Raw genomic sequence first — 27009 nt, 5'->3', positions numbered from 1 at the left:
TGATTCTTGGCCTGAGAATGAATTCAGTGTACCGCTCATTTTTTTTCAGAACCTGAGCGGAACAGAATAGCATGTTCAAAACCACGACTGCAAATGATACTTATTGAAAGTGATATAGATAATTGGGTTTACTAGGTATTAATGATAGATTGATTATCTCTGCATATTATCTGAGAGTTCTGCCTTGGTTTAGAGGTCTTTCTAACCTAATGGTATTGGCTGGCACAGCGAAACAAACAAATTTGCCCATATCTTATCGTGAAGTAACTCCAGAAAGTCGAAACAAAGGATTTGTCTTCTGCCCAAGGCTACCCTTTGTCTAAGTAATTAATGCTCTTGATCAATCTAGGAATTGGCCAAATTGCGTGGATAGTGTTTCTGCAACTAGCACTGAAGCCAAAATTTAAGTTAGGATCTTAAGCATAGTTAGGATAAGAGAATAAAGGTAAAGTTGTGAGATATATACATACTAATAATAAAAAAGGAACGACATAACACCGTGCCTAAAATACACTCAAATTCTCTGCAGACACCACACTCTCAGGCAAGTCATTCCAATCATTCACAACTCTGCATGCTAAAAATCTGCTTCTTTGTCTTGTTCACTATTTATACAGCTTCCAGGAATGACCTCTTGTTTTTCCTCCAATCTCTCACCACTTTATGAAAAACCTCTTCACTGTTAATCCTATAACAACCCCTTACCAACTTGTACATCTCTATCATATCACCCCTCTTCCTCCTATCCACTAGACTCTGTAAATTATATTTTCTCAACTTTTCCTCATATTTAACATTCCAAAGATCAGAAATTATCTTAGTCGGTCGCTTCTAGATCCTTTCCAACATCTCTTTGTCCTTTTGAAAACTAGTTGACCAAATCTGTGCACAATAGTCCATATGTGGCCTAATCAAGGCCTTATACAATGGAACAAGAATTTCCTTACTGTGAATGATGCAGAGGAATCAAGTCCTCTGCATCATTCCCAGAATTTGTTGTGTTGTCCTCATGATTTTGGCAATGTCTTCTGAATTTTAGATCCTTATCCACCATCATCCCAAGATACCTTATTTCCTCCACCTCCAACAATATATCCCAAACAAGTGTAAATTCTACATCCCATCTTTGTTGCTCAAATTTTAAAACTACATTTTGCAACATTGAACTGGCATCCCCATTCCCATGCACTCAATCTATTCAAGTCTTCTTGTAAGGCCATAATATCTATTCTACTCCTCATAGTTCATCCCAACTTTGCAACAACTGAATATCCCCATCCAAATCTTCCCGAATATTATTAACATACAAGTTAAGTAGATGGCCTTAAAACAGATCCCTGAGACACACCACTAGTGACTTTCCTCTTCTAGGTTATTGCTCCCAATATGCAACTTGCTGATACCTATCAGGTAGCCAATCTCCAATCGAGTGCACTAGTCTTATATCCAACCTCATGTGCTCTAGTTTGACTATCAATTTATCATGTGGTAATCTATCAGAAGCCATTGCAAAATCTAAGTGTACTATTGTGTATTCATTTCCTTTGTCCAATGAAGCTGTCACCTTATTGTAATAAGTAAGTAGATTACTAAAACATGATCTTCCTTTATCAAATCCAAAGATGCTGGCCACATGTCCTTAAATGCCTTGTCATAACTGTAATCATACCAAAAAAATTCTTAAATGACATTTTCATTTTGAGTAGTTAAATTATATAGTATAAATTAGTTTTATTTATTTATTTATGTTTAATTGTATCTCTTTATTTTCACCATAGTCTGAAGTGGAAGAAACATTAAAGCGGATCCAAGGACATAAAGGAGTAGTAGGAATTATTATCCTGAATTCTGAAGGTAGGCTAAAAGTAGATTTATTTTTCCTCATATGGAATAGTTAATTCACTCAATCTTTTCACACATCTTAGTTATAGAGTTGACTCACTATAGTAAATACTCTTATAACAAATTCATTATAACTAAGAAGATTACTAAGAAACCCTGACACAGTAGTAATAATGAATCCACATTACTGTGCCAAAGAAAATTCTGTGTATCACTAGTCACTTGTGGTACATTTATATATCTATACATATATATATGTAGAAAGTATTTTTAATTTGGGTATAGTTATGTTAAAGATACCAAGCAATTTTAAACCTGGTTTTACTCCATTTTTCCCAAGTAAGCAAACAGACAAAATTTCAAGTTTGTGCCTGCAATTTATGCAAGACTAGCTGATCTTACAGGTAGTGCAAGATATATATACACACACACATATATATATATATATAAGTAAAAACTTAATATCGATGAAAAAAAAAACAATGCTAATACACAGTAGCAGTTAATTTTAACATAGGATTAATCATTTAAAGCTGTGTTTCCCCCAAGCTTTCAGTGTGCCTATGTATCCCTTTTAAAATTTTAATAGCACCTGTAACCTCTCTCATCCAACCTAGGCGAAGGTAATTTGTGGGAAAACTTGCAATCATCCGAACATGAATGATTATAAAAGCATTTATTTAACATTTACATTGTGATAAGTTACAAAAGGAAACAGTTTTGTTTAATTATTAAATACATTTTTGATGATACAAAATCAATATATATATATATATATATATATATATATATATATATAGTAGAAACAAAAATTTATTAAATTTAAACTGTCAGTAATAAAAAGAAGACAACTCGTGACATGTCTTTTTTCTCTAAAAAAAAAAAAGTACCTTAGTTCTTCTCTCCCTTACCTTTGACAGTGCTCAACTTAACAACAGTCAAGATCAGATCTATCTTCTTGGTCTGCCTTATTTCTAACATTTCCTGGCATAATCAGATCACTTTTCTGTAGCATTCTGTTTCCAAAAAATTTGGCATCATCTTTCTAAGACTTGTTAAACACATAATGATGCATGCATGAGTGGTGAAACAATTACTGAGGATCATTACAATTCAAGATGCAGATAATTCCAAACAACCAGCAGAAGGTTCTAACTGTGTGGTTTGAAATATTTGAATCTAAACTTTTAATGCAAACAGTTTGAACCACACAGTTGAAATGCAATCATGTCATCAAGCAGACATGACCCTAATGGAGTTTACTCAATACATGCCAAGAGATCCATTTCATTTAAAACTTCTTTCATATTTTTTAGTTATTAAAAAATTAATTATAGACTAGACATGCACTTATCTGCAATAGTATTCAAAAATAAAAGTGTCTTATACCTCCCAAAGACCTTTCACGTACCTACTCCTGGAGGTATGCATACCACACTTGGGGAAATGCTGTTTTAAAGCATAATATTCTTATGTTTGTTTTTTTTTATTGGGGTTGTGCATTGTTTTTAATGTAGCACAAAAATATATAGTTAGTTTTGTAAAATCTGAATGATATGTACATCAGTTATATCATTAACTATCTGTACACATGAAATACATCATACAATCATAAAGGATGCTACTATATTATACATACTGAAGATATCAATTTAAATAGTCACTTTGAAAGCTTAAGAAGTAAATTATGCTTAAGAAAAATTTTAAAGAATACTTGAGTGGTATGAAAGAATTGACCAGATAATGTTGATTTATATGGAATCATTGTAGTTTAAATTGAGAATGTTATTATAGTATTTGCAGATGATCAAGTCTTTCTGATTTGCATTTTTTTTTGTTGTTTCCTGTAGTCATTCAGAGTATGTTCAGTAAGCCCATCTCCTGTATAAATGTGATCTATGGTTTTATCTTGGAATTTAAGTTTTTTCCAGTTTGTCCAAAATAAAAAAAAAAAAAAAAATCAGCTAACGCCTTTTTATTCCCGTATACGGGAGTAGGTGAGGCCATTTAGCCCTATCTAACTTTTGGAGACTGAGTGGGCAGTTCAATCTCCACTGGTACCAATCAGAGATAGATGGCCCAAGGCTATCACTAATTAAGCGGTACACAGTGAAGAGAGACGGCTCAAATGTGCCGCCATCTCGTGGTCCCTAACCCTAACACAATATATTTTTAATGTCTGAAATAATGTGGGTTCTACGGTCGATTTTCTTGAGTTTACAGGATGAAAAACCCGAGTTTCTGGGAGGAAAAACCTGCTTACCCATGCCAGAGATCGACTAACTCAGGAACCGGTCGAAAAAAGGCTTAGAAAAATTTTCTCTAGTCGCTGACTAGACTCGAAACCAAGTCTTCCTTCGTGCGGCCAAGCGCCGTGGTGTGCAAACGCCACATCCACTGAGCTACACAGGCTCTGTCCAAAATAAAGAATATGAAATTTGCAAGGAATGTTATATATTGTACTATATGAAAGGGAGATCATGCTAATCTTTATGCAGATTAGCATAAACTATGAACTAAGTGTAGAACAGACGTAAAGTAGTCCATATGTTTAGTTGGAATAATATTACAGTTTCTCAAGGATCTTTACCATACAGCAAAATGATGATACAAAATTGTCTGGTTTAGGTCTATTAAGGTGTGTGTGTGTGTGTGTGTGTTATAATCATTGTTGATTTTATTTTAGGATTAATTTTTTTTAAATGGTCTGTGAGCTCCGATTCTGGCATAAACCTTGTATTGGGATGATTATGTTGAGAACTAATGATAAGTTTGTATGATTTTCTGTATAGGAGAATGTTATTTTTTATCCTGTATTTTCTATATTGAAAACAAACTGATTTCCTAAAATTAGTGATTTATTTTGGAATAAAAAGTTATTTCAAAAATTGTATCTTAATTCAAAAGATATATTTCGGTGATTACACCACATTTTTATTATTCAGTTATACAAAATACTGAAATAATAGTTCCTGAGAAGTTTCGTAAATCATAGGATTTACATCTTCAGGGGGTAAATAGTATAACTTAAAGTTTAAACAAGAGAATTAATAAATACAAATCATAACCATCTGGCTATTCATAAACTCAAATAACAGAATGCAGATATAAAACGTTATTGACATTGAACAATACTGGACGATATCACATGTTCTTGTTCTCAGCTCAGATTGAGATCGATTTTTTATCTATGTATCTTAATTGCCAAAATATGAACTATGGTTGTCCTTCAGTAATGATAGTAATGTTTGAGATCCAAGTAATTTAATTCAGAGAATTTTATCTTAAGTATTTAACTGAAATAAGAAATTATTTCAAATATAGAACATAAGTTTGGAGAGCATATTACAAGTGTTGCAAAGACTGCACACCATAGGGCCACTATGATTGATAAAAAGTACTCTAACATATAGGGATAAGGAAGTGGATGTGGCACCATATAATGCACTGATTAGACCACACTTGAACTATTGTGCTCATATTTGGTCACCTGGTTTTCATTGTGATATGGAAACATTGGAGAAGGTCCAGAGATGAGTGACTAAGACTATCAGGATTTGGAATTCTGGCTATGGAGAGAAGTTGAAGAGATGAATGACTTGCAGAGTTTGGTGAATAGGAGGAAAAGAGATGATATGATAGAGTTGTTTAAATTGGTGAAGTGATTGAGAGAGGAAGAACCAGAGGCCATCCCTGGAAGTTATGTAAGAGTGTGGTGAAAAGGGTTGTGAGGAGTAGATTTTTTACATGGAAAATTGTCAGTGAATGGAATGCATTACCAGAATATTGTTAGTGCAAGGAGTGTTAAGGATTTTAAGATTCATTATGATAAATATGTTGTCAGTTGAATGAACCTCCTATGATGAGTCTGCTGACTCCATGGAGGGTGCAATAATAATAATAATTATTATTATTAACTGGTTATTTACAGTAATTAAGTACAAAATCATTCAGTAAACATAACATGGGTGTCAACAGTTTTTACTCTGTTTAAAATGTGTGAAAAGTCTGTTGGTGATTAGTCTGTAATACTGACAGTAGACCTCTTGATTTCTTCATGGAGTTCTGTGAATGGATGATATTGTAAAGCAGCTATAGTTGCATTACATATTTTTGGGCAAGTTGTAATTTATATTAATTATATGTTTGAATGAGAAGTTTGGAGTAAAGCCATTGATTTCTGAATTAAATAAGTGAGTTTTACTCAAAACTGCTCATTCATCTGAAACACTATCTCTTCACATTTATTCACATAAAAAATTTCCTGTCTGATTGCTTTTTTTGACTTCTCTATGTAATCTTTTATGTTCTTCAGTCCTTGTGTCTCTTTGATTCTCCATCTGTCCCCTTTTGATCAGATCCTATGTTGAATCTGATATGCATGGGTCTTGTGATCTAATCAGGCCTAAATACTTTTTGGATGTGTTTTGTATTTTAACCTTCACTTCTTCCCAGAGCATTTCAGGTGATTATATCCTGAAATAGTTACACTATGGATTACACTGATATCCAGTGTAGTGAATTGGGTCAGTCTTTGGCTCTTACTGGTTAATGGTCTATACCACAGTCTGCTCGAGGACAAGTATGCACTTCAAAGATGCTTGCATAGTCATAACAGTATATTGTTAAGAAAGAATTCAGAGTGAAATATGGCTAGCAAAGGTCTAATAAAGGTCTGTATAATTGCAGACATACTGTGTATTCCAAAAACATAGTTTGTATGGATGGATTTTTCCTTTCCAGAAAAGTGAGAAACAAAATTGTTGGTTTCACTGCCCTAATATTTACATATGCTTGGACGTCTGCTGTTAGTCCCTGATTAAGAGAATACATTTTGTGAACCTCATCATTAATTTCCTGATATGTATCCCTAAAGGGTGTTCAGGTTACTATTACAGCACTATATGATTAAGTTTACATTATCATTAATCTCCTATCGACCACTATCTTCCAAATCAATCTATTACTTGTCAGAACTCCGATATTGTCATATCTACCATTTCGTGCTTCTAAGGCACTTCTGACCGAATCAATCCACCTAGACCTTGTTCTTCCTTTGGGTCTCTTTCCTGCCATCTTGGCATCAAACACCTGTTTTGCTAAACTTTCTCCACACATTTTATTTAAGTGACCATACCACCTTAGATAAGCTCTGTTGACACATTCTTGAATGCTAATAACTTAATATCTTTGTTTTTGATATGATTCTGCTGTTGATGCCATTAGTTCACTCTGTGAATTTTTCTCAAAACCCTAATATCTGTGGTCTCTAGTCTTTGATCAAGTATTTTATTTCTAATCCAACGCTCAGATCCATAACTTAAAACTGGTTTGAACATTAACATTGTCTTGTATGCTGATAGTTTGTTTGGTGTTTTGGCTTATTTCTTTCTTATTCATCATCATCATCATCACGAATCATGGGCTCACTGCCCATTGATGTCTGATGCCTGTTTCACTATCTTCTTCCACCTTTCTTTGTCCAGTGCACAGTGTCGCAGTTTTTGTACACCCATTCCACACCAGTCTTTTATATCGTCTATCCATTCTCTGTATGGTCTACCTCTTCTGTTTAAACCATCCAAAATACCAAACATAAATGTCTTTATCTTCCAGTCCTCACTCATTCTACAGATGTGTCCAAATAATTGCAGCTTCCATTTTATAATCTTCTGCATTAGATTCTTTTTTACAGTCCAAGTCATATGTCAGTTTACTTCCCAAATATGTGAATTGTTCTACATTTTCTATATCAGTTCCATCCACTTGTATCTTTTGTTTCATGTTCTTCTCACCAAATACCATTGTCTTTGTTTTTTCAAAGTTCATAACAAGTCCAAATCTCTTCCCTTCCTCATTTAACAGTTTCAGTGTTTTTTGTAGTTCTCTTTCGTCTTCTTCAATAATAACAATGTCATCTGCAAATCTCAGATTGTTAATTCTCATTCCGTGTACAGATATTCCTTTGGCATCTTCTTTCATTTTATCCATTGCTCTTTCTAAATGTGCGATGAAAATGCTTGGTGATATTGGGAATCTTTACAATCTTTCTTATTCCATATCAGTTTATTCAGCTGGCTACCAACCATATCAACTTTGCTTATTCTGTTTATTTCCAGATTTAACCTGCCATCTACACTGAAAACTGTGCCTAAATAGTTGAAATATTTTACTTGTTAAGTACAGATCCTTGTCATATTCTCAGGATTTCTCATCTATTTGTCTTCAAGTGATCATCTGATCTTGATAACTTGAAACTTGAGCCTTTTCTAACCCGAGAGTGCTTGTTGCATGTTTATATCTGCACTGTATGGAAACTAATCTGTGCCAGTGTGATCTGAACTTGTATCCTTTCAATGGCAAAGGAGGGACACTATCCACTTGGCCATCCAGATTAAGGAACTACTTAGGACCTCATGGATGAACTCAGCTTGTTCTTCTCCAAGTTTCTTTTCCACAATCTTTCTCGACCTCTTTTCAAGTATGCTTATATAAATCTTACCTGGAACACTTAATAAAGAAATTTTCCTCTGTAATTCTCACATTCAGTTTCATTCTCTTATATATATATATATATATGGATACTATGAGAGCTCTACTCCAATCATTGGGAATTCGACCTTCTGACCAAGCCCTCTGAATTATGCAGTGTAAGCATTGCAAAACTTTTATATCTCCATACTAAAGCATTTCTGGTCTAATATCATCTACTGCAGCTGCCTTTCCACATTTCAAGCTTTTGACTACTTTTTCTACCACAAGTATTGATATATATACTCCTCTTTGCATTCCTCGTGAAAATTTTCTAGTATTGTTCTCTCACTGCTTGGTTCATTTAAGTCTTTCAAAGTAATTACTCCAGGATATCCTTATCTTCAGTTCTCATGTCACCTTTATCATCTTTGATTCCTTTTACAGTACTCTTTCCTCCATTTCTAAGCTGCTTCAGTAGTGCCAGAATGTTTTGCCACTTTCTGATATTTATTTTCTATATTCTCACGAAAGTCTTCCCATGACTTTGTTTAGCTACTTTTACACACAGCTCTCTTAACATTTTTCTCTGTATTCTTTTAGGGCTTCTGCCAACTTATTTGCTAGAATTGGTATGCTTTCTTCTTTTCCAGGATTGCTTCAACTTTTTGTGTCCACCATGGTGTTCTTATTTTTCTGTCCTTGCAGACAACTTCACCACATACCTCCATATGTTTCAACAAATTGAAAACAAGAATCAAACCAAGGTTTGGTTCTTGTTTTCAATTTGTTTCATTTTTTTCTTTAATAATGTTTGTATAGTTCAGTCTACAATTGACTTGTAAAAGCTTTTCAACTATTCTTTTTAAGACTTTCTTACATATTGTTATTTTCAGTGTGATACCTGTTTTTATTCTGTTTAGTGCCAAGTAAATAGTCACTTCCAATTTTGGAGAAAAGAGCAAAGCTAATAATAATGGCAAATATCTGTTGGATTTCTGCTCAGGACATGGACTGGTTATTACTAACACCATGTTCCAACATAAAAATGTGCACAAATTCACATGGAGAGAAGAGGCTAGGAATAAGAAAAGTCTCATTGACTATGTTATTGTTGATAGTGATGTTTTCTCCTTGGTGCAGGACACCAGAGTGTACAGAGGATTTGAAATTGGAAGTGATCACTATTTAGTCTTGAGCAGGATAAAATTGAATTTCATATTGAAAAGAATAACATGTAAGAAAGTTTTAAAGCGAATAAAAGTTGAGCAGCTCTCAGATGTGAACTGTAGACTAAAATACAGAAATATTATTGAAAAGAAAATGAAAGAGTTTGAGAACAGGAATCAAACCTTGGAGATTCAGTGGCAAACTCTGAAGGAAACATTGATTGATTCTGCCAGAGAGGCATGTGGTGAGGTTGTGTGCAAGGATAAAAAAATCAGAACTCCCTGGTGGACACAGGAAGTTAAAGAGGCAGTGAAGGAAAAGAAGAAAGCATATCAAAAGTTCCTGGCAAATAAGTCAGCTTTTACTCTTACAGAATACAGAGACAAATGTAAGAAAGCTAAACAGTGTGTAAAACTTGCTAAACAAAAGTCATGGGAGGACTTTGGCAAGAATATAGAAAATAAATATAAAGAAGGTGGCAAAATATTCTGGAGGTTGTTGAAGAAGCTTAGGAATGGAGGAAAGAGTGCTGTAAAAGGAATTAGAGATGATAAAGGTGAAATGAAAACAGGAGAAAAAGATATCCTTGAAGTATGGAGTAATTACTTTGAAAAACTGCTAAATAAAACAAGCAGTGATGACAGCACAGTGATAAAAAACGCTGACCAGGCATGCAGTCAGGAATACATATCCATACTTGAAGTATGGATATGTATTTCCATATCCATACATATCCATACTTGAAAGGCAGCAGGAGTAGATGATATTCGACCAGAAATGCTGAAGTATGGTGGTATAAGAGTCTTACAGTGGCTGCACTGCATAGTTCAGAAAGCCTGGACAGAGGGACGAATTCCCGATGATTGGAGTAGAGCTCTCATAGTACCCATATATAAAAAGGGAAATAAAACAGAATGTGAGAATTACAGAGGTATTTCCCTACTGAGTGTTCCTGGCAAGATCTATGCAAGTATACTTGAGAAACGGTTGAGAAGAATTGTGGAAGAAAAGCTTGGTGAAGAACAAGCTGGATTCAGGCCAAATAGAGGCTGTCAGGATCAGATCTTCACTTTACGACAAATAGTCGAGAAAGCATGGGAATATAACAAAGATCTGTATTTAAGTTTTGTCGATTTGGAAAAGGCATATGACAAGGTGCCAAGAGAGAAGCTATTCAATGCGCTGCAGTTATATGGTGTCAATGGGGCATTATATCAAGCAATACTTAGTCTTTATTTGAGTTGTGAGTCAGCAGTTAGAATTGAAGGAAATACAGGAAGATGGTTTAATGTAAAATCTGGTGTGAGACAAGGATGTACATTATCCCCTCTGTTATTCATTATCTATATGGATCACATTATGAAGGAATGTGGTATTAAACCTGATATCAAAATTGGAGATGTTAATGTCAGCTCTTTGCTTTATGCGGATGATGTTATACTTCTAAATAAATCCGCTACAAGTCTGCAAGATTCTCTGACTAAATTGAATAGCTGTTGTAATAGATATGGTATGAAGGTCAGCAATAAAAAGACAAAGACAATGAAAATAGGCAGAATCATTGAAAATGTCAACTGTGTTGTGAATGGAGAACCTGTGGAACAAGTAAAACATTTCAGCTACTTAGGCACAATTTTTACTGAAGATGGTAAACTAAATATAGAAATAGACAACAGAATCAGCAAAGCTGGTATGGTGGGAAGTCAATTGAATAAATTCATATGGAATAAGAAAGAAATTAGTCTGAACACTAAATTAGCTGTATACAAGACAGTGTTCAAACCAATTTTAACTTATGGATCTGAGAGCTGGGTCAGAAGTAAAACACTTGACCAAAGACTAGAGACCGCAGATATGAGAGTCCTAAGAAAGATTAGAGGCGTGAACAGATGGCATCAATGGCAATATCATATTAAAAATGAGGATATTAGGAAAGAACTTGAGATTGTCAGCATCCAGGAATGCGTTAGCAGAGCTAATCTCAGATGGTATGGTCACTTAAATAGAATGGGAGAGGAAAGATTAGCAAAACAAGTGTTCTCTGCCAGGTTGGCAGGAAAACGACCCATAGGAAGACCAAGATATAGGTGGATTGATACGGTACAAAGTGCCTTAGACGATAGAAATATAAGATCTGATAATGTTGGAGTCTTGACAAGTAACAGACTGATTTGGAGGAAAATTGTAGATAGGAAGTTAGTAATGATGTAATTTTTTCATGTAGTACTGTCATATCCTGTATACCCCTTGAGGGTACATGGCAGGAATTTGATGATGATGATGATGATGAATTTCAGATCCTCTGTACACTCTTATATCCTGAACGAGTATGTATCCCTTACTATCAACAATGATGTAGTTAGTGAGGCTTTTATTCTGTTTTTATTCTGTTTAGTGCCAAGTAAATAGTCACTTCCAATTTCAGATCCTCTGTACACTCTTATATCCTGAACGAGTATGTATCCCTTACTATCAACAATGATGTAGTTAGTGAGGCTTTTCTTGTCTTCTCTCCATCTGAACTTGCACGTCTTTATGTTGAAACATGGTGGTCAGTAATGATTAGTCTTTGTCCTGAGAAGAAGTTCAGTAAATACTTATTATTATTATTAGCTTTGTCCTTTTCTCCAAATTTCCCAAAATGTTCTGGTGGGATTCATTTCCTGTTCTGCTGTTCAGATCTCCAAGAAGGACCACTTTTTCCATTTTCTTGGTCAGCTGCCTGTTCCAGTGACTCAAATTCCTCTAGTTCTTTCTTGGAAGAACCTTCTGTGGGACCATAGGCACAAATAAGTTTCATTGTTCATGTCCCAATTTTTAAGTTTGCCCACATAACTACTTGAACTGCCTTCCAATCAAGAAGTAGCTACAATTTATGTGGTGTAAATGAGACATTATATTGAGTAATTATAATTAAAAAGTTGTCTCTATTCAAGTCAGCAGTTAGAATTGGAGGAGATACTGAAAGATCATTTGGATCATTTAATGTTAAATTAGGTGTATGACAAGGGTGTCCATTAAAGGGTGTCCATTAACTAAGGGTGTACATTATTTCCACTGTTATTCATTATCTATATGGATCACATACAAAGGAAAGTGGTATTAAATCTGATATCAAAATTGGCAATGTTAATCTTAGCACACTTTACTTCATGCAGATGATGCTGTAGTTCTGAATAAATTCAGTACTAATCTGCAATTTCCTGACTAAACTGAATAACTGTGTAATAAATGTGGTATGAAAATTAGCACTAAAAAGACAAATACAATGAAAATCATTAGAAACATTGAAAGCATCAACTAGATCCTCAATGGTGAACCTATAGAACAAGTTAACCATTTCAGCTATTTAGGCACAATTTTTAGTGAAGATAAAAAAATTAGATATGGAAAATCAGCTCATAAATTTATTAATTAAACATTTGATCAAAGACTGGAGGCCACAGATATGAGATTTCTGAAAAAAGATTAGTGGAATCAAAGTGTGAATTAGTGTGAATCTGCAAGATTCAAGGTAACTAATGGCATGTCTCAAGGATCAGTCCTTGGTCCATTGTTATTCAATCTGTACATTAATGACACTTAGAAGGACATGTGACACACAGCTATATGCTGATGATGCAAAGATAGGTAGGGTAATCAGGAATGCTGCTGATACTTGCAGAATGATTTGAATAGACTGAAATTGTGGGCATGTGAAAATGGCTGTCATTTCAGTGTTAATAAATGTAAGGTCATGGTCACTTTGGTGATTAGATATTCAATATCTTACTATATTGGTGGGAATATGCTCAGAGCAACTGATCTTGGAATTTCAATAGACAGGAAGTTGAAGTTCAAGGTTATAAAGCAAAAGTTGTAAATACAACTCAGAGAATAATGGCAGTGCTGAAACGAACTTTGACATGTAACAATGAGGATGTAATTTTGCCTCTTTACAAGGCCTTGATGAGATCTCACTTGGACTATTGTGCACAGATTATTGGTCTCCTGGTTTCTGTGGTGATTCTGATAGTGGAAAGAGAAGGCAAAGGAAAGTGTCAAAATGATATCCGGATTGTGGAATACTGATTATAAGGACAGATTGAGAATTTGTAGACTGCTGAAACTAGCAAACAGAAGAAAGGGGTGTGATATAATTGAGACTTGCAAATTTCTAAAAGGGTCATACAGAATTTCAGTAGAGGGAATTTTTCATTTTATGGAGGGTTGGGAAAGTACATTAGTATCTTTCTCTTTATTGGTAATATACATATTACCAATTCCAATACCGATCACTCTCTCCTAGATTCCACTCCACCATATACTACTCTGCAGGGCCGAGTTGTGCAGATTGTGCACCGCACGAGGGGACTTGAAGATAGGGGCGCCATTTCACGATGGGGAAATAATAAAAAAATATACGTGTGTGTGTGTGTGTGTGTGTGTGTGTGTGTATAAATTTTCTTATTCTTGAATTATATCATACTATATAAATATCACAATTACAAATTATAGTTAATGCAATAAAAATGAAATTTTAATTCAGTCAAATTATCATGAATTCTAAATAATCTAACAACATTTTTAGACATCACCAGTTTTTTATAATTTGTTTGAAGTGAAACATTATCAATATTACCACAGATTTTATTTCACAGAGTAAGCATCGACTCAGCGAAAATTGTATAAATATTCTCGATTGTTTATTATATTTTTAGTGGAAATTGTTAGTTTAACGATTTTCACTGTCAACAGGGTGTAGCATAGAGGCAGCCTGCCTAACAACTGCTTAATAAGGGCACTCGTTCAGCTGTATTATGGCAACATGATATTTTACAAAAATACAGCGGTTAGTTTAGTAAATAAAAAAGGCACCAGTTCCCACTGACAGTTAAATATGTGCTTATTATATTTTATTAATAAAAAATTACAGTCATACATACTAAAACTAAACATTTTAGAACCCACTTATTAGATACTTAAGGAAACAACCCATAAAGTATCATACGATGTGAATTTCATAAACTTTTATAATCTATATATATATATATACAGGGTGTTCGGGATAAATTTGACATATTTATAATTAATTATATTTTTCCGTAAGTTACATGTATTAACACACACTTCTCTTCATTTAAAAGTTTGGACCCTTCTTCATTCATATACAAGATGTCAGAAAGGATGGATAGCTGGAACCCACCTGAATCATGGAAGAGAATAACTTGTATCATGATGATTCGTGCCCGCCATCAAAATAAGGATATTACGACTGCTGCCCAATGCTCCCTGAATACAGTAAAAACAATCAGGCATGAACTAGAGACTTGCAATGGTGACTACGAGGATGTAGCAAGAAGAAAGATCCCTAGCAGACGATCTGATTGCGTTCGTACAGCAGAATTCCTCGCAAATCTGCAGGAACAGGTGTTGAAGAACCCTGGCATTGGAATTTGGGCTTTGTTCGTGGAGTTGCTAACTGTAGTCAAGCCCTGGATAACAAGGGTAGCCAATGGTAGGCCGTATGTATGGCAGCAGGATTCGGCCCCTTGCCACACCTCTGGGAAAAGTCAAAAATGGTTGTCTGAAAATTTCTACGACTTCACCAGTCCAAATGTTTGGCCTCCAAACTCCCCAGACCTTAACCCCATGGATTATTTTGTATAGGGCGCAGTTGAAAAAGACACCAATCGCACTTCCAGTAATACAAAAGCCCAGTTAATGGATAAAATTAAAACAGTTTTTGCGGCCCTTCCCAGGGAGACTGTAGCATCAGCTTGTTCGAGGTTCCGAAGCAGAATTGAAGCTGTGATCGATGCTAATGGTGGTTATTTTGAGTAAATCTTGTTGATAGTATTGTAATTAACTCTGCCTGTAATGTTTTTTTGTCAATTCATTAAATTTAATAGATACAAAGAAGATTTTCTTTTTCCTTACGAAACTGTCAAATTTATCCCGAACACCCTGTATATTAAATTATATTATGCATGAATTCTCCTACTCAAATTGCAAATCACTATCGACCCCCGACTTTCACATTTTACTCCCTGCAGTAAACAATACCCCCCCCTGCACAACAACAACTATACTGCAAAAACACGAAAAGCAATTAGTTTTATCATGTCACTGAATAAAGTTCACGGACATTTGCAGACTGTGTAATATATTTCTCAACAAATAGTGCAATTAGAGACAACTGGGATTATATAAACACTAACTAATAATCACATCTGCCCTCCAACAGAAACTGCTGTGTAGACTGGAGCAAACCACATGTTGCAGGTTCAACATATGGTTTTGCTTGACAATACCCCGTCCTGAACGTGTTAAAACTAAGAAATATATAGTGAATGCATTTCAATTATGGAAATCAGTTTAAGAGAATTAGCATTTCAATTCAATTGTTGGGTTGTTTTGTTTGGGTAGCGCGACACCTTTTGTTAATATTGCAATAATCATATGCACTTCTTAATCGCTGCTTTTTCTCCACTGGCCTGTAATCGCATACATCTTTCAGTTCTCATTAGTACTTTGGCAAGGATTGTTCATTAGGTATCTCAAGTCTTAAATTACTGGTAATTTTTGCTTGATATAATGGGAAAGAAAATGACTCAATTTGGCTAGATAATTTTGATTGCACACAAGGAAACCGCTCTCGAGGACAGAAGTGATGGAGAATAGAAGCTTCTTGGTAAATCATACCCATTTTCAGTTTTCTTTCCTGAAAACTTTAGTTTCCGACCGCATATATCTCGCACCACAATTTTTTAGCTTTAATTTTGGGAAAAAAAGTGCGAGTTATAGTAGAATAAATACGGTAATTTTTTTAGCTTTCAATTTTTTAAGTATGGATCATTGGCTAAAGACTGGATTTATAAAATGCACAAAAGAGAGCAGATATAGAAATAGGCAATTTCACTTGTCTCATTGATGATAAATTATTTATATTAAGTAAAAATGTATAGTATCTTTATAAATTTTGTTCTATTAAAAATAAATCTTTTTTTTTTTTTGTTTAAATGCACATCTAAATTCAACTAAAACAGACATTTACGATGAAATATGTTTTTACTTATTATTATTTTGATAAGGATATTTTGAAAAGGTACTTGGTAATAATGAAAATTAAAGAAGGGGTACACAGGTATCGGAAGTTTCAGAAACACTGATCTGTCCAAATATTTAGTCTGAAACATAGGTTTATAGTGTTCGTTTTCTTAAATTCAACTTCGAATTTGGATAGACAAAATAGCGTCTATCCAAATATGCACTTCTTACATTTTTTTCAGCGTCATTTCAATTTTGAATGTGAAACATATTGAGTGTATTGTGTGTTCTGTGTTTAAGTGACTTTGGACAATTTTTAACTTTTTTATTCTGAATTTGGATTATTATTCACGTAAAGTAAGTACATCTATTATATTTTTGCTAAGTTTGAAAATCAGTTTCATTTCATTTTAGTTAATTATCTTATTTTGAAAACAAAAGATTGTTTTCTTATGTTGGGTAGACGTCTAGAAAATAAATAATTTTCAATAAGAGATTTATTTATAATGTTGGAAGACATTGGGGTTGGGGTCCTTTTACTAATTTCTTTAATAAATAATTTTAATATTCTAGAAATTTCTGAATTATTAAACGATTATCAGAATGTAAAAAATATTAAATATATATCACTGAGAAATCAATCAGTGCCTAATATCTCTGCATGTTAATTTTCAAAAAAAAAAAAAAAAAAAAAAAAACCTAAAATGTAAGCATATTTATTATTTAAAACATCTGAAAAATCAAATTCTGTAGTAAAAAATAGTCGGTTTTGGGCCATTCACCTTAAAAAAAATAAGGGTTAAAAAATAAGTTTAAGGGAAAATTTCAGCAATTATTATTTATTTTGGTGGACAATTTTTAACGCTTTCTTATTTTAAAGTCTAACCAAGTGTGTTAACCCCCAGATGTGAAAAAAGCCAAAGAAGTTATCTGGTGCAAAAAACAGGAAAAGACAATTGCAACGAGTACAACTGGAACATAAATTGGCCGGATATCTGCATAAATTTTTAACTTCAGGACGACATAAAAAATGAAGAACAGAAAGTTCTGACGAAGCAAGTACTCCGTGTAGCTCTACTACAGAAAAAGAGAGGACACACGATAACTATGAAGAAACAAACGTTACATGCGAAAATGAAACTGGACTGTCTAGAGAAGTTGCAGCAGAAGAAATATTGGATTCCGATTCAGCGAAACACGAAACTTTAAATTTTAATGTTAATGATCCAGGTACTTGGCCAAATCATATAACTACCAAAGTTAGAGATTGTTTAGTTGAGCTTTGCTCGCGTTATGTAGTTAATAAAGAATTTCCCAAAGATGAATCTGGCTGCAAGTTTTTCGATTCATACTATTATCGAACTTTGGAAAATGGAGAAAAACTTTTACGAAGTTATTTAATTTATTCAGAATCGCGAAATTCGGTTTTGTGTTGTTATTGAAAATATTTGGTAGTCAAAATTCCCAACTTACTAACGAATACGGTTGTAACGATTGGCAACATTTGAGTCATATAATAAAAATACATGAGACAAGTTCCGTGTTCATTAAAAACTGTTCAAAATACAGCGAACTTAAAATGTCATTGATTAAGAAATGCATTATTGATTGCACACAACAAAGATTATAAGAAACTGAGAAAAAATATTGGCAATCTGTTATAGAATGGTTAATCTACATAATACAATATTTATCAAGACAGTGTATAGCTTTTAGAGATTCTTCACACAAAACTTTTTGAAAATGATAACGGCAAAGTTAGTAGAAACTGTCGCTAAATTTGATTCGATAATGGCAGAACACTTGCATCGCATCCAAACATCACAAAAAAGGAACATTGCTCATTATTTAGGTGATAAAATACAAAATGAAATCATCTGTATAATTTCTAAAGCTATAAAACAAAAAAGTTTAGAAATGGTTAAAGAGGCGAAATATTATTCATTAATTCTTGACACTACTCCGATAGACATGAAGAGAACAGGATAATATTGATTTTTATAATCAGCTACAAAACATATATAATAAAATAAATAAAAATGATTACATAATTTTAGCAGGAGACTTAAATGCAAGAATTGGAAACACAAAAATTAATAATAAAATAGGAATACATGGAGAACACACTCTAAACAGAAATGGTAAAAAATTGATTGACTTTGTAGTTTATAATAACCTAAAAATAATGAATTCCTTCTATAAACATAAAGACATACATAAATATACTTGGGCAGCAAGAGGATGGAAATCAATATTAGATTACTTCATATTAAATGAAAAGACATCAAAATTTTCACTAGATGTTAGAGTCCACAGAGGATATGAAATAAGCAGTGACCGCTTCCTTGTTAAAATAAAATTAGGATTACCACCTAAATGGCTACAAGTAACAAGAACAGAAAGAAAAATTGAAACATTTGTTTATAAAACTAGACTATTGAATGACACAAATGTACAATGGCTATATGAACAAAGAATTAACCAGTATCTAGATAAAATAAAACAAAATGAAGAAATAGAAATAGAATGGTTTAATATAAAAACGATACTAAATGCAGAAGCAAATGAAAGCTTAGGAAAGACCAAAAAATTCAATAAAAGAAAAAAACTGAAGATCTGGGATGATACAATCAAAGAAATAATGAAAAAGAAAAAAGAAGCCTATCACAAATGGTTAAGCAGTAAAAGATTAGAAGATGAAATAGAATATAAAAGAATAAGAGCCATAGCTAAAAGAGAAGTCAGAAAAAGACATAGAGAATCATGGAATAAATTTATTTCTAATTTAGAACATGATTAAATAAAATAAGACCCAATGTATATAAGATTTTGAAACACCTAAATGCAGATACCAAAGAAAACATAAAATTAAACACTGAATTGAAATTAGAAGAATTTCTAAATTACTACACAGAACTGTGGACAGACAAATATTTTAAAAAAGACAACTGGCAAACAGTTAACGAAAATGAAAAGGAAATAACTGAAGAAGAATTAGAAATCAGCCTGAAAGAAACAAGAAACGGAAAATCACCTGGAGAAGATAAGCTAGGTTCAGAACTATATAAATACGCAGGAACAAGATTCAAAGGAAGACTCTTATTATTTTTAAATAAAATTTACTCAACTGGTATCCCCCCAATAGAATGGAAAAAAGCAATTGTGATTCCTATCTTTAAGAAAGGTAATAGAGATGACCCTAAAAACTATAGAGGTATCAGTATACTAAATTCATGTTACAAAATATACAGCAGAATCTTAAATAACAAACTAATGAAATATTCCGAAAACTTTATTCGAGGTACAAAATGGATTTAGAAAAGGATGATCATGTATAGACTCAGCCTTCTGCCTAAAATTAATAATAGAGAAAAGAAGAGAATATAATTTAGAAACACATATTGCATTTATTGACTTTGAAAAAGCATTTGACAAAGTTAAAAGAAACATATTATTTAACATATTAAAGAAAGACAAATACCAAATAATATCCTAAAAGCTGTCACAAGTATATATGAAAATAATCAAATACAAATAAGATTAAATCATGAGCTATCATATACAAGAGAGATAAACCAAGGGGTCCGACAGGGATGTCCCCTCTCAGCAACTCTTTTTAATATCTACTTAAATTAAATAATAATAAAATGGAGTAAAAATTTACATCAAGGAATTAAACTTTCACCTACAGTTAACTTAAACACTCTTCTCTTTGCAGACAACCAAATAATAATTACAAATTCTGAAGATAACTTACAGAAAGCTATTTTAAATCTAAATGAGATATCCAAAGATTATGGTATGATAATATCAATGGAAAAATCAAAAACTATGGCCTTTAAAGGACAAGATCCAGCAAGAACTAAAATAGTATTAGATAACAAGATCTTAGAACAGGTGAATTCATTTAACTACCTAGGATGTATGATCACTTATGAAAATGAAAAAGATATAAACATAAAAATTGCAAAATATTTAAAAATAACTGGAGTAATTAACTTTATATTTAAACCAAACCTAGTTCAAAAACAAACCAGGCTAAAAGTTTACAAAGTTTACCGGTAGAGTTTAGCCCTACCGGTCTTAATGTATGGAAGCGAAATCTGGACAATAAAACAAAAAGACAAACAAAGATTAACAACAGCAGAAATGAAGTTTATGAGAAAAACCGCAAAGTATACCCTATTTGATCACAAAAGAAACGAAGATATTATGAAAGAATTAAACCAAGAACCAGTAATTGAAAAAATTAAAAAATATAAACATAGATGGATGGAACACGTTCAAAGAATGAAAACAGAAAGATTACCAAAACAAGCCTTAAAGTACAAGCCATTAGGAAAAAGAAAACCAGGACATCCTCTTAAACGATTCAACGATGACTTCTAAGGCCGGAACAGGCCATACTAGGCCTAAATCCTTGATACGTATGATGATGATTAGATTTGTTAATCAAAACAAAGATACAAATATAGCAAAAATTCATGAACATTTTTTGGGTTTTCAATCTGTAGAAGATACCACTGGGAAAGGACTATTTCAATTTATAAAAATTTATTTAAAATTATTGAATATTAACATTTATGATTTACGCAGCCAGGCTTATGTTAATTGTTCAAATATGCAAGGTAAACATGGACTGCAGAAAAAAATCCTTGAAATAAATTTAAGGGCTTTTTTTATTCCGTATGCTGCACATTCAGTAAATTTGGTAGTTAATGATGCAGCTAAGATATCCTCTGAAACTAAATTTTTTTGGGCTAATACAGGAATTGTATAATTATTTTTCAATATCTGTGAAGCGTTGGGCTATAAGAAAAAAACATATTCATGTTTTAAATTTGAAACCACTTTCTGCTACTAGGTGGGAAAGTAGAGTGGAAGCAATAAAGCCATTTAAAAATAATATCAAGGAAATTTATCAGGCTCTTTTTGATATTACGGAAGATGAAACTAAAGGTATCGATTCTAGAGTTCAGGCAGACAACTTAATTTCAAAGATTTATTTGTTTAAATTTATTTTCTTTGTTCATGTTTGGTACAAAATCTTAAGTCTCGTAAATGTTGCAAGCAAAATAATGCAGAATCCGACATTTGATCTAGAAAAATTACAGAAAATCTTGATTATGTTATACAAGAATTAAATACTTGCTGAACAGACCAATATTTTGAAAATATTATTAGAACTGTAAAAGAAGTAGCAAATGATCTTAATATTGATCCTATTTTCCAGACATTCACAAAAGAACAAAAATGTTTGGTTACGAAGTATCACATGAGACAACGCATGATCCTAAAAAATAAAAAAATAAATTTTTTTCTTCTTGATTTTAGACACGACAATAACTTCAGTCACGGAAAGATTCATACTCTTAAAACAATAGAGCGAGGACTTTAAAGTTATCAGAGACATTAGCAAATTAAAAGATTGGAGCGATGAAGATTTAATGAAACATTGTAAAGATTTGCACTTAAATCTGAGCGACAATCAAGATTCCGACAATCGTGATATTGATGGTATGACTTTATTTGAGGAATTAAAAACTTTGCAATGTTTTATTACAAAAGAGTCGGCTCCTCAGAATGTTTTAAATTATATATACGAAAATAAATTAACTGACACGTTTCCCATTATGATTACATTACCAATATCCATAGCATCAGGGGAAAGAAGTTTTTCAAAACTGAAATTAATAAAAAATTATTTGCAGCCAACAATGTCTGGAGAGCGTCTAATGGATTTATCAATTATACCAATTGAAAATAATATTATGGATTCATTAGACATTAAAGATATTATTAAAAATTTTGTGGTGGCTAAAGCAAGACGGATAAATATGTAAATTAAATCTACATTTATCCTAATTGTTACATAGTTAAAAGCATATTCCAAATTATTTTTGTTATGTAATATTTCTTTTTATTTATATATATATATATATATATATATATAATATAAAGTTTTTTACCTTGGAAATAATGTATGTTAGGGTTACCAAGTAATTTTATAAACTTGGTTATAAAATTTATAAAAAGTTTATAAAGTTACTTGGTAACCCTAATGTATGTATGTATATATATATACACACACACACACACACACACATTCTGTTGTATTTATATATCAAGGAATAAACATATTTGAAAATTTTTATTATTAAAAATTCCTTATTAATGAAGTTCAGTGATTACAATTATTATTATTATTATTACCACGGGCTACTCCAGGAGTCCTTAGACTCATCGAGGGAGGCCCTAAACATCATGTTCACACAGCTGTTCAACATTCTCACAGTATCTATCATACCTTGCCTTGAACTCGTTCACTGTCATAGCACCCACAACAGACTCTGGCAGCTTATTCCACTCATTTACCACTCTAAAAGTAAAGAACCCAGCTCTAACACCCCTGCTAACCACGCTCTTGCCCAGCTTCCATGGGTGTCCCCTAGTTCTCCCACCACCAGTCCTGATCTCAAAAATATCATCTGAATTAATCCTATAGAATCCTTTTAGCAATTTGAATGTCTCAATCATATCTCCCCTTTTTCGCCTATCAACTAGTTTCTGCAACCCACAAATCTTCAACCTGTTCTCATATGTTCTACTACTGTTAAATAATATTCATTTTTATGCATGCGTATAAACTGTTTTGTACTTTTAACAAAGTAAAGTTATTCGCAAAAATGGAAACTTATTTTATGGGGGTGCTGAAAAAAGTTTTGCACAAGGGCGCCTCATACCCACGGCGTGGCACTGCTACTCTGGTATCTTGATCATAAAATATTAATACCAGAATCACCTACATTTAATATTTTTATTTGTAAAATTTTCGGCTAAGTTTCACAGCCATAACAATGGCTGTGAAACTCAGCTGAAACTTTAAATCTAAGTAATTCTGGTATTAATATTTTATGAATTTTAGACGAATTACTATGGTATCTGTCAGCCACCTCCCATCCATGCCACTAGCTTCATATGCAATTCAATTTGCTCTAACTTTTGTACTAGTTTTCCATGGTGTAGCCATTTCCCTTATTTTATTCTGTTGTCACTATTATAAAATGCGAGTAAATCACTAAAGCAGGACCTACCTTTTACAAAGCCATGCTATCCACTGCAGAGTATCACATTTCCTATCCACCCACTCTGAATTTTACTTTTTAACCACCATTTCCTGTACTTCAGAAATCACTTCCAAGATCTTAATTGGTCTGTAATTTGCTATTTCTGTCTTGCTTTATGTAATGGAACTATCTTATCCTCTTTCCACTCCCTTGGAACCTTGTCAGAGCTGAGACTTAGCTTGAACAGTTTCGTCAGAAGTATTGCCAGTTCTGCTATATTCACATTGATGTTCTTCAGTATGCTTAGCATATCCTGTTAATCTGCCTCAGTTCTGATATCAGTCTGTCACATCACCCGCGAAATCTCTCTGGATTATACACCTTTGCAAAATGATCGCCCAGCAATTCAACTATTTCTTTAACTATCTCTACTTGATACTACTTGTCATTCAACAAAATAATCCTTGCAGGCATAGACTTCTGAGGCTAATTGGTTCAAAAAATATATTTCGGTGATTACACCACATTTTTTTTATTATTCATCTCGCTTCCTTATATCAAAAATGTTACAGATAAGCTAGCCAAATTAATGAACAAACACAACATAAAAGTAGCCTTCCTTCCTAATGGAAAAAATCTCAAGATTCCTACATCCACCAAAACCATCATCATCCTCTTAAAAAACCAGGAGTCTACAAAATCCATTGCTCTTGTGGGATTTGCTACGCAGGACAGACAGGAAGATCTGGAGAAATACTCATGGCTGAACACCAAAAAAGACATACAATACAAAAGAGAACAAAAAACGGGTCTTGCTTTCCATACCACTTCCACTGGACACGATGTACTCTGGCAAAAAACGACAATGACATACATAGAAAACAATAGTTATATAAGAAAATTTAAAGAAGCTGCTAATATGCTGAAAAACCCAAAACAAATGGAATAAAAACCAAGGTTTAATTCTTCATCAAGTGTGGTCAGCTCTAATAAAAAAAATCTACCTCAATCTAACCCGGACTGTATGAATGAGAACAAGAACACGTGACATCGTCCAGTATTGTTCAATGTCAATAACGTTTTATATCTGCATTCTGTTATTTGAGTTCATGAATAGCCAGATGGTTATGATTTGTAATTATTAATTCTCTTGTTTAAACTTTAAGTTATACTATTTACCCCCTGAAGATGTAAATCCTACGATTTACGAAACTTGTCGGGAACTATTATTTCAGTATTTTGTATAACTGAATAATAAAAAAATGTGGTGTAATCACCGAAATATATCTTTTGAAAATAATCCTTGTTAAATACATAAGATTTAATTATAAAAATACCAGAAGTAGTTGCAGTTTTTATAACTTACAATGTATGTCATGTTAGTAGTGAAAAATTTTACACAACTATCTCTCATTCAGACTATTTAATAACTTGATACATCTTTTTTCTACTTGTTTATGGTAAATATGACTCCTGATTTAACCATGATATCTTCTTTGTTCTTGCTCTCGCTGATGTGACCTCAGTAAAGGTTGAAACCAGTCTGGGTAGTGATCCTTCCCATAATGCTTTTGCATTATGTGATACTAAGGCAGTTGATGTGAAGTCATTAGCCTCTTTATACAAGTAGATTAATCATCAAATTACTTCATGCTTATGCTTACACTTAATATAGGATTAAAACAAGAATATAGTTTCTTGTCAAGTATAATATGCATTGTAACTGTCCTTTCCAAAACTTCTTTATTATTCATTATTTCTGTTTTTTCTGCTATCTTATGTATTTCATGCCATTTTCGATTTGTATTATTTCTTTTTTCTGCATTTAACATTCTTTTTGCTATACATAGTTTAGCTGTAAATACTGTTACAATAAGAGCAGTGCATGATCCTTTAATCTATCAGTAAATCATTTACAGCTTTCAGCACACACACGCATGCTTTGAAGCCTGTGAGGCTGCATATCGATGGGGGCATTCACAACATCCAATGGAAATGCTGGTACTGCTCGCTCCAGATATACCTTCAGGATGTCAATGCTGGGATGTTTCTTGCAGACTACTCTTTCTTGAGCTCCAACCACAATTTGAAGTTCAACAGATTCATATCAGGACTTCCATATGGCCAGTCAAATGGTGATACGTGGTTGGCCACATTCCACCTCAAGCCACTGTTGTGTGGCCCTCACCTTCTGTGCTGAGTCCTGTTGGAAGATTCACTGCTTAACATGAAACAAGGTATTCAGGGACCGTACCACAGGTTCCAGCACAGTGTCTTGATACACTTGGGCAGAGGTTTTGACCCTTTCTCTCAGAAATGTTACTTGGATACTTCTGTCACCCCACCAAACCATCACTGACACAAGGTGACAGCTGCTCTGAATCCTGGGTGCTATGTGACCATCCACATTGCCAAAATGACAAGGCATATACCTTTTCATTTCAGCAATTAAACATCTCTTCAGTAGTGAAAATTTTCTCGTGTGAAGAGGATATCTTTGTGTCTATTACTTTTGTACCATTGGAGAAATGTCTTTGATTAGATTGATGAGCTTATCATCAATCTAAGTGTCCAGTAGATTGATGATAAGCTCTCACCCCCCCCCCCAGGTTATCAGTTAGTACGTGACATCATTCTCTATGAAACGTTAATCTCTTGCAACATCACTTTTTGCATTCTCACAGGATTACAGTGGAGGTGTGCTTCCATAGCCCTCACAAGCTGTTTCATCCTAATGCATTCCAACCTTGTGAAGTGCTATTACAGCTACACGGTTCTCATAATCTCCCTATTGCATGTTAATCCATACAGCTAGACAACTCTCTCTACTTATAAACATGTGAGTGTTGGCTATGCACAGCACCGCTAATAGAACCAGCCTCGTGCAATTCTATGGACAGGTTGGAGCTATGTTGAAGTTGTAACAGTATTTATGGCAAGACTGTACTTATTACTTTGGAAAGTTGTTTCTTAAAATTTATTTTACTGTTTTCAGGTGTAGCTATAAAAACGACTTTAGATAATTCTACTACAGTGCAGTATGCAGGCCTGATTAGTCAGTTGACAGATAGGGCACGTAGTACTGTAAGGGATATTGATCCTACAAATGATCTCACCTTCTTGAGAGTACGCTCTAAGAAACATGAAATTATGATAGCTCCAGGTAAGTGCCAAGTGCTAAATGTACATTTTCAGTTTTTTTGAAAATATAATATGACTGAAATTATCGTAAAATACTTAAAAGTTTTAAGTATAGAGAAGGATGGATTGTTTTATGATAATATATTTCAATTAGCAACCAATAAAATTGTAATTTGATGTTTACTTTTGTGAAATATTTATATTTTTGTAATTTATGTTTTAATGTTGTGCCTTGAAACATTTAAATTGGTTATTATTATTGGCTACTCCATGGAGTCCTTAGACTCAT

At 33.3% G+C, this 27009-nt stretch overlaps 1 protein-coding gene across 1 annotated transcript in view; it reads left to right on the top strand.

Annotated features, from left to right (window-relative positions):
- robl (dynein light chain roadblock) overlaps positions 1–27009 on the top strand; it is a 46348-nt gene that overhangs the window by 3768 nt on the left and 15571 nt on the right. Inside the window, exons 2-3 of the mRNA XM_090408154.1 lie at positions 1779–1854; positions 26575–26742. Coding sequence (XP_090264280.1) covers positions 1779–1854; positions 26575–26742 — 244 coding nt within the window. The remainder of the gene's footprint in view (positions 1–1778; positions 1855–26574; positions 26743–27009) is intronic.

The sequence above is a fragment of the Typopeltis vanoorti genome, chromosome 18 (genome assembly GCF_054136105.1).
Source record: "Typopeltis vanoorti isolate ZY-2024b chromosome 18, IOZ_Tvanoo_1.0, whole genome shotgun sequence".
Taxonomy (NCBI): Eukaryota; Metazoa; Arthropoda; class Arachnida; order Uropygi; family Thelyphonidae; genus Typopeltis; species Typopeltis vanoorti.
Note: the sequence above shows the minus strand (reverse complement) of the source record. Positions and strands in the feature narration are given on the sequence as shown.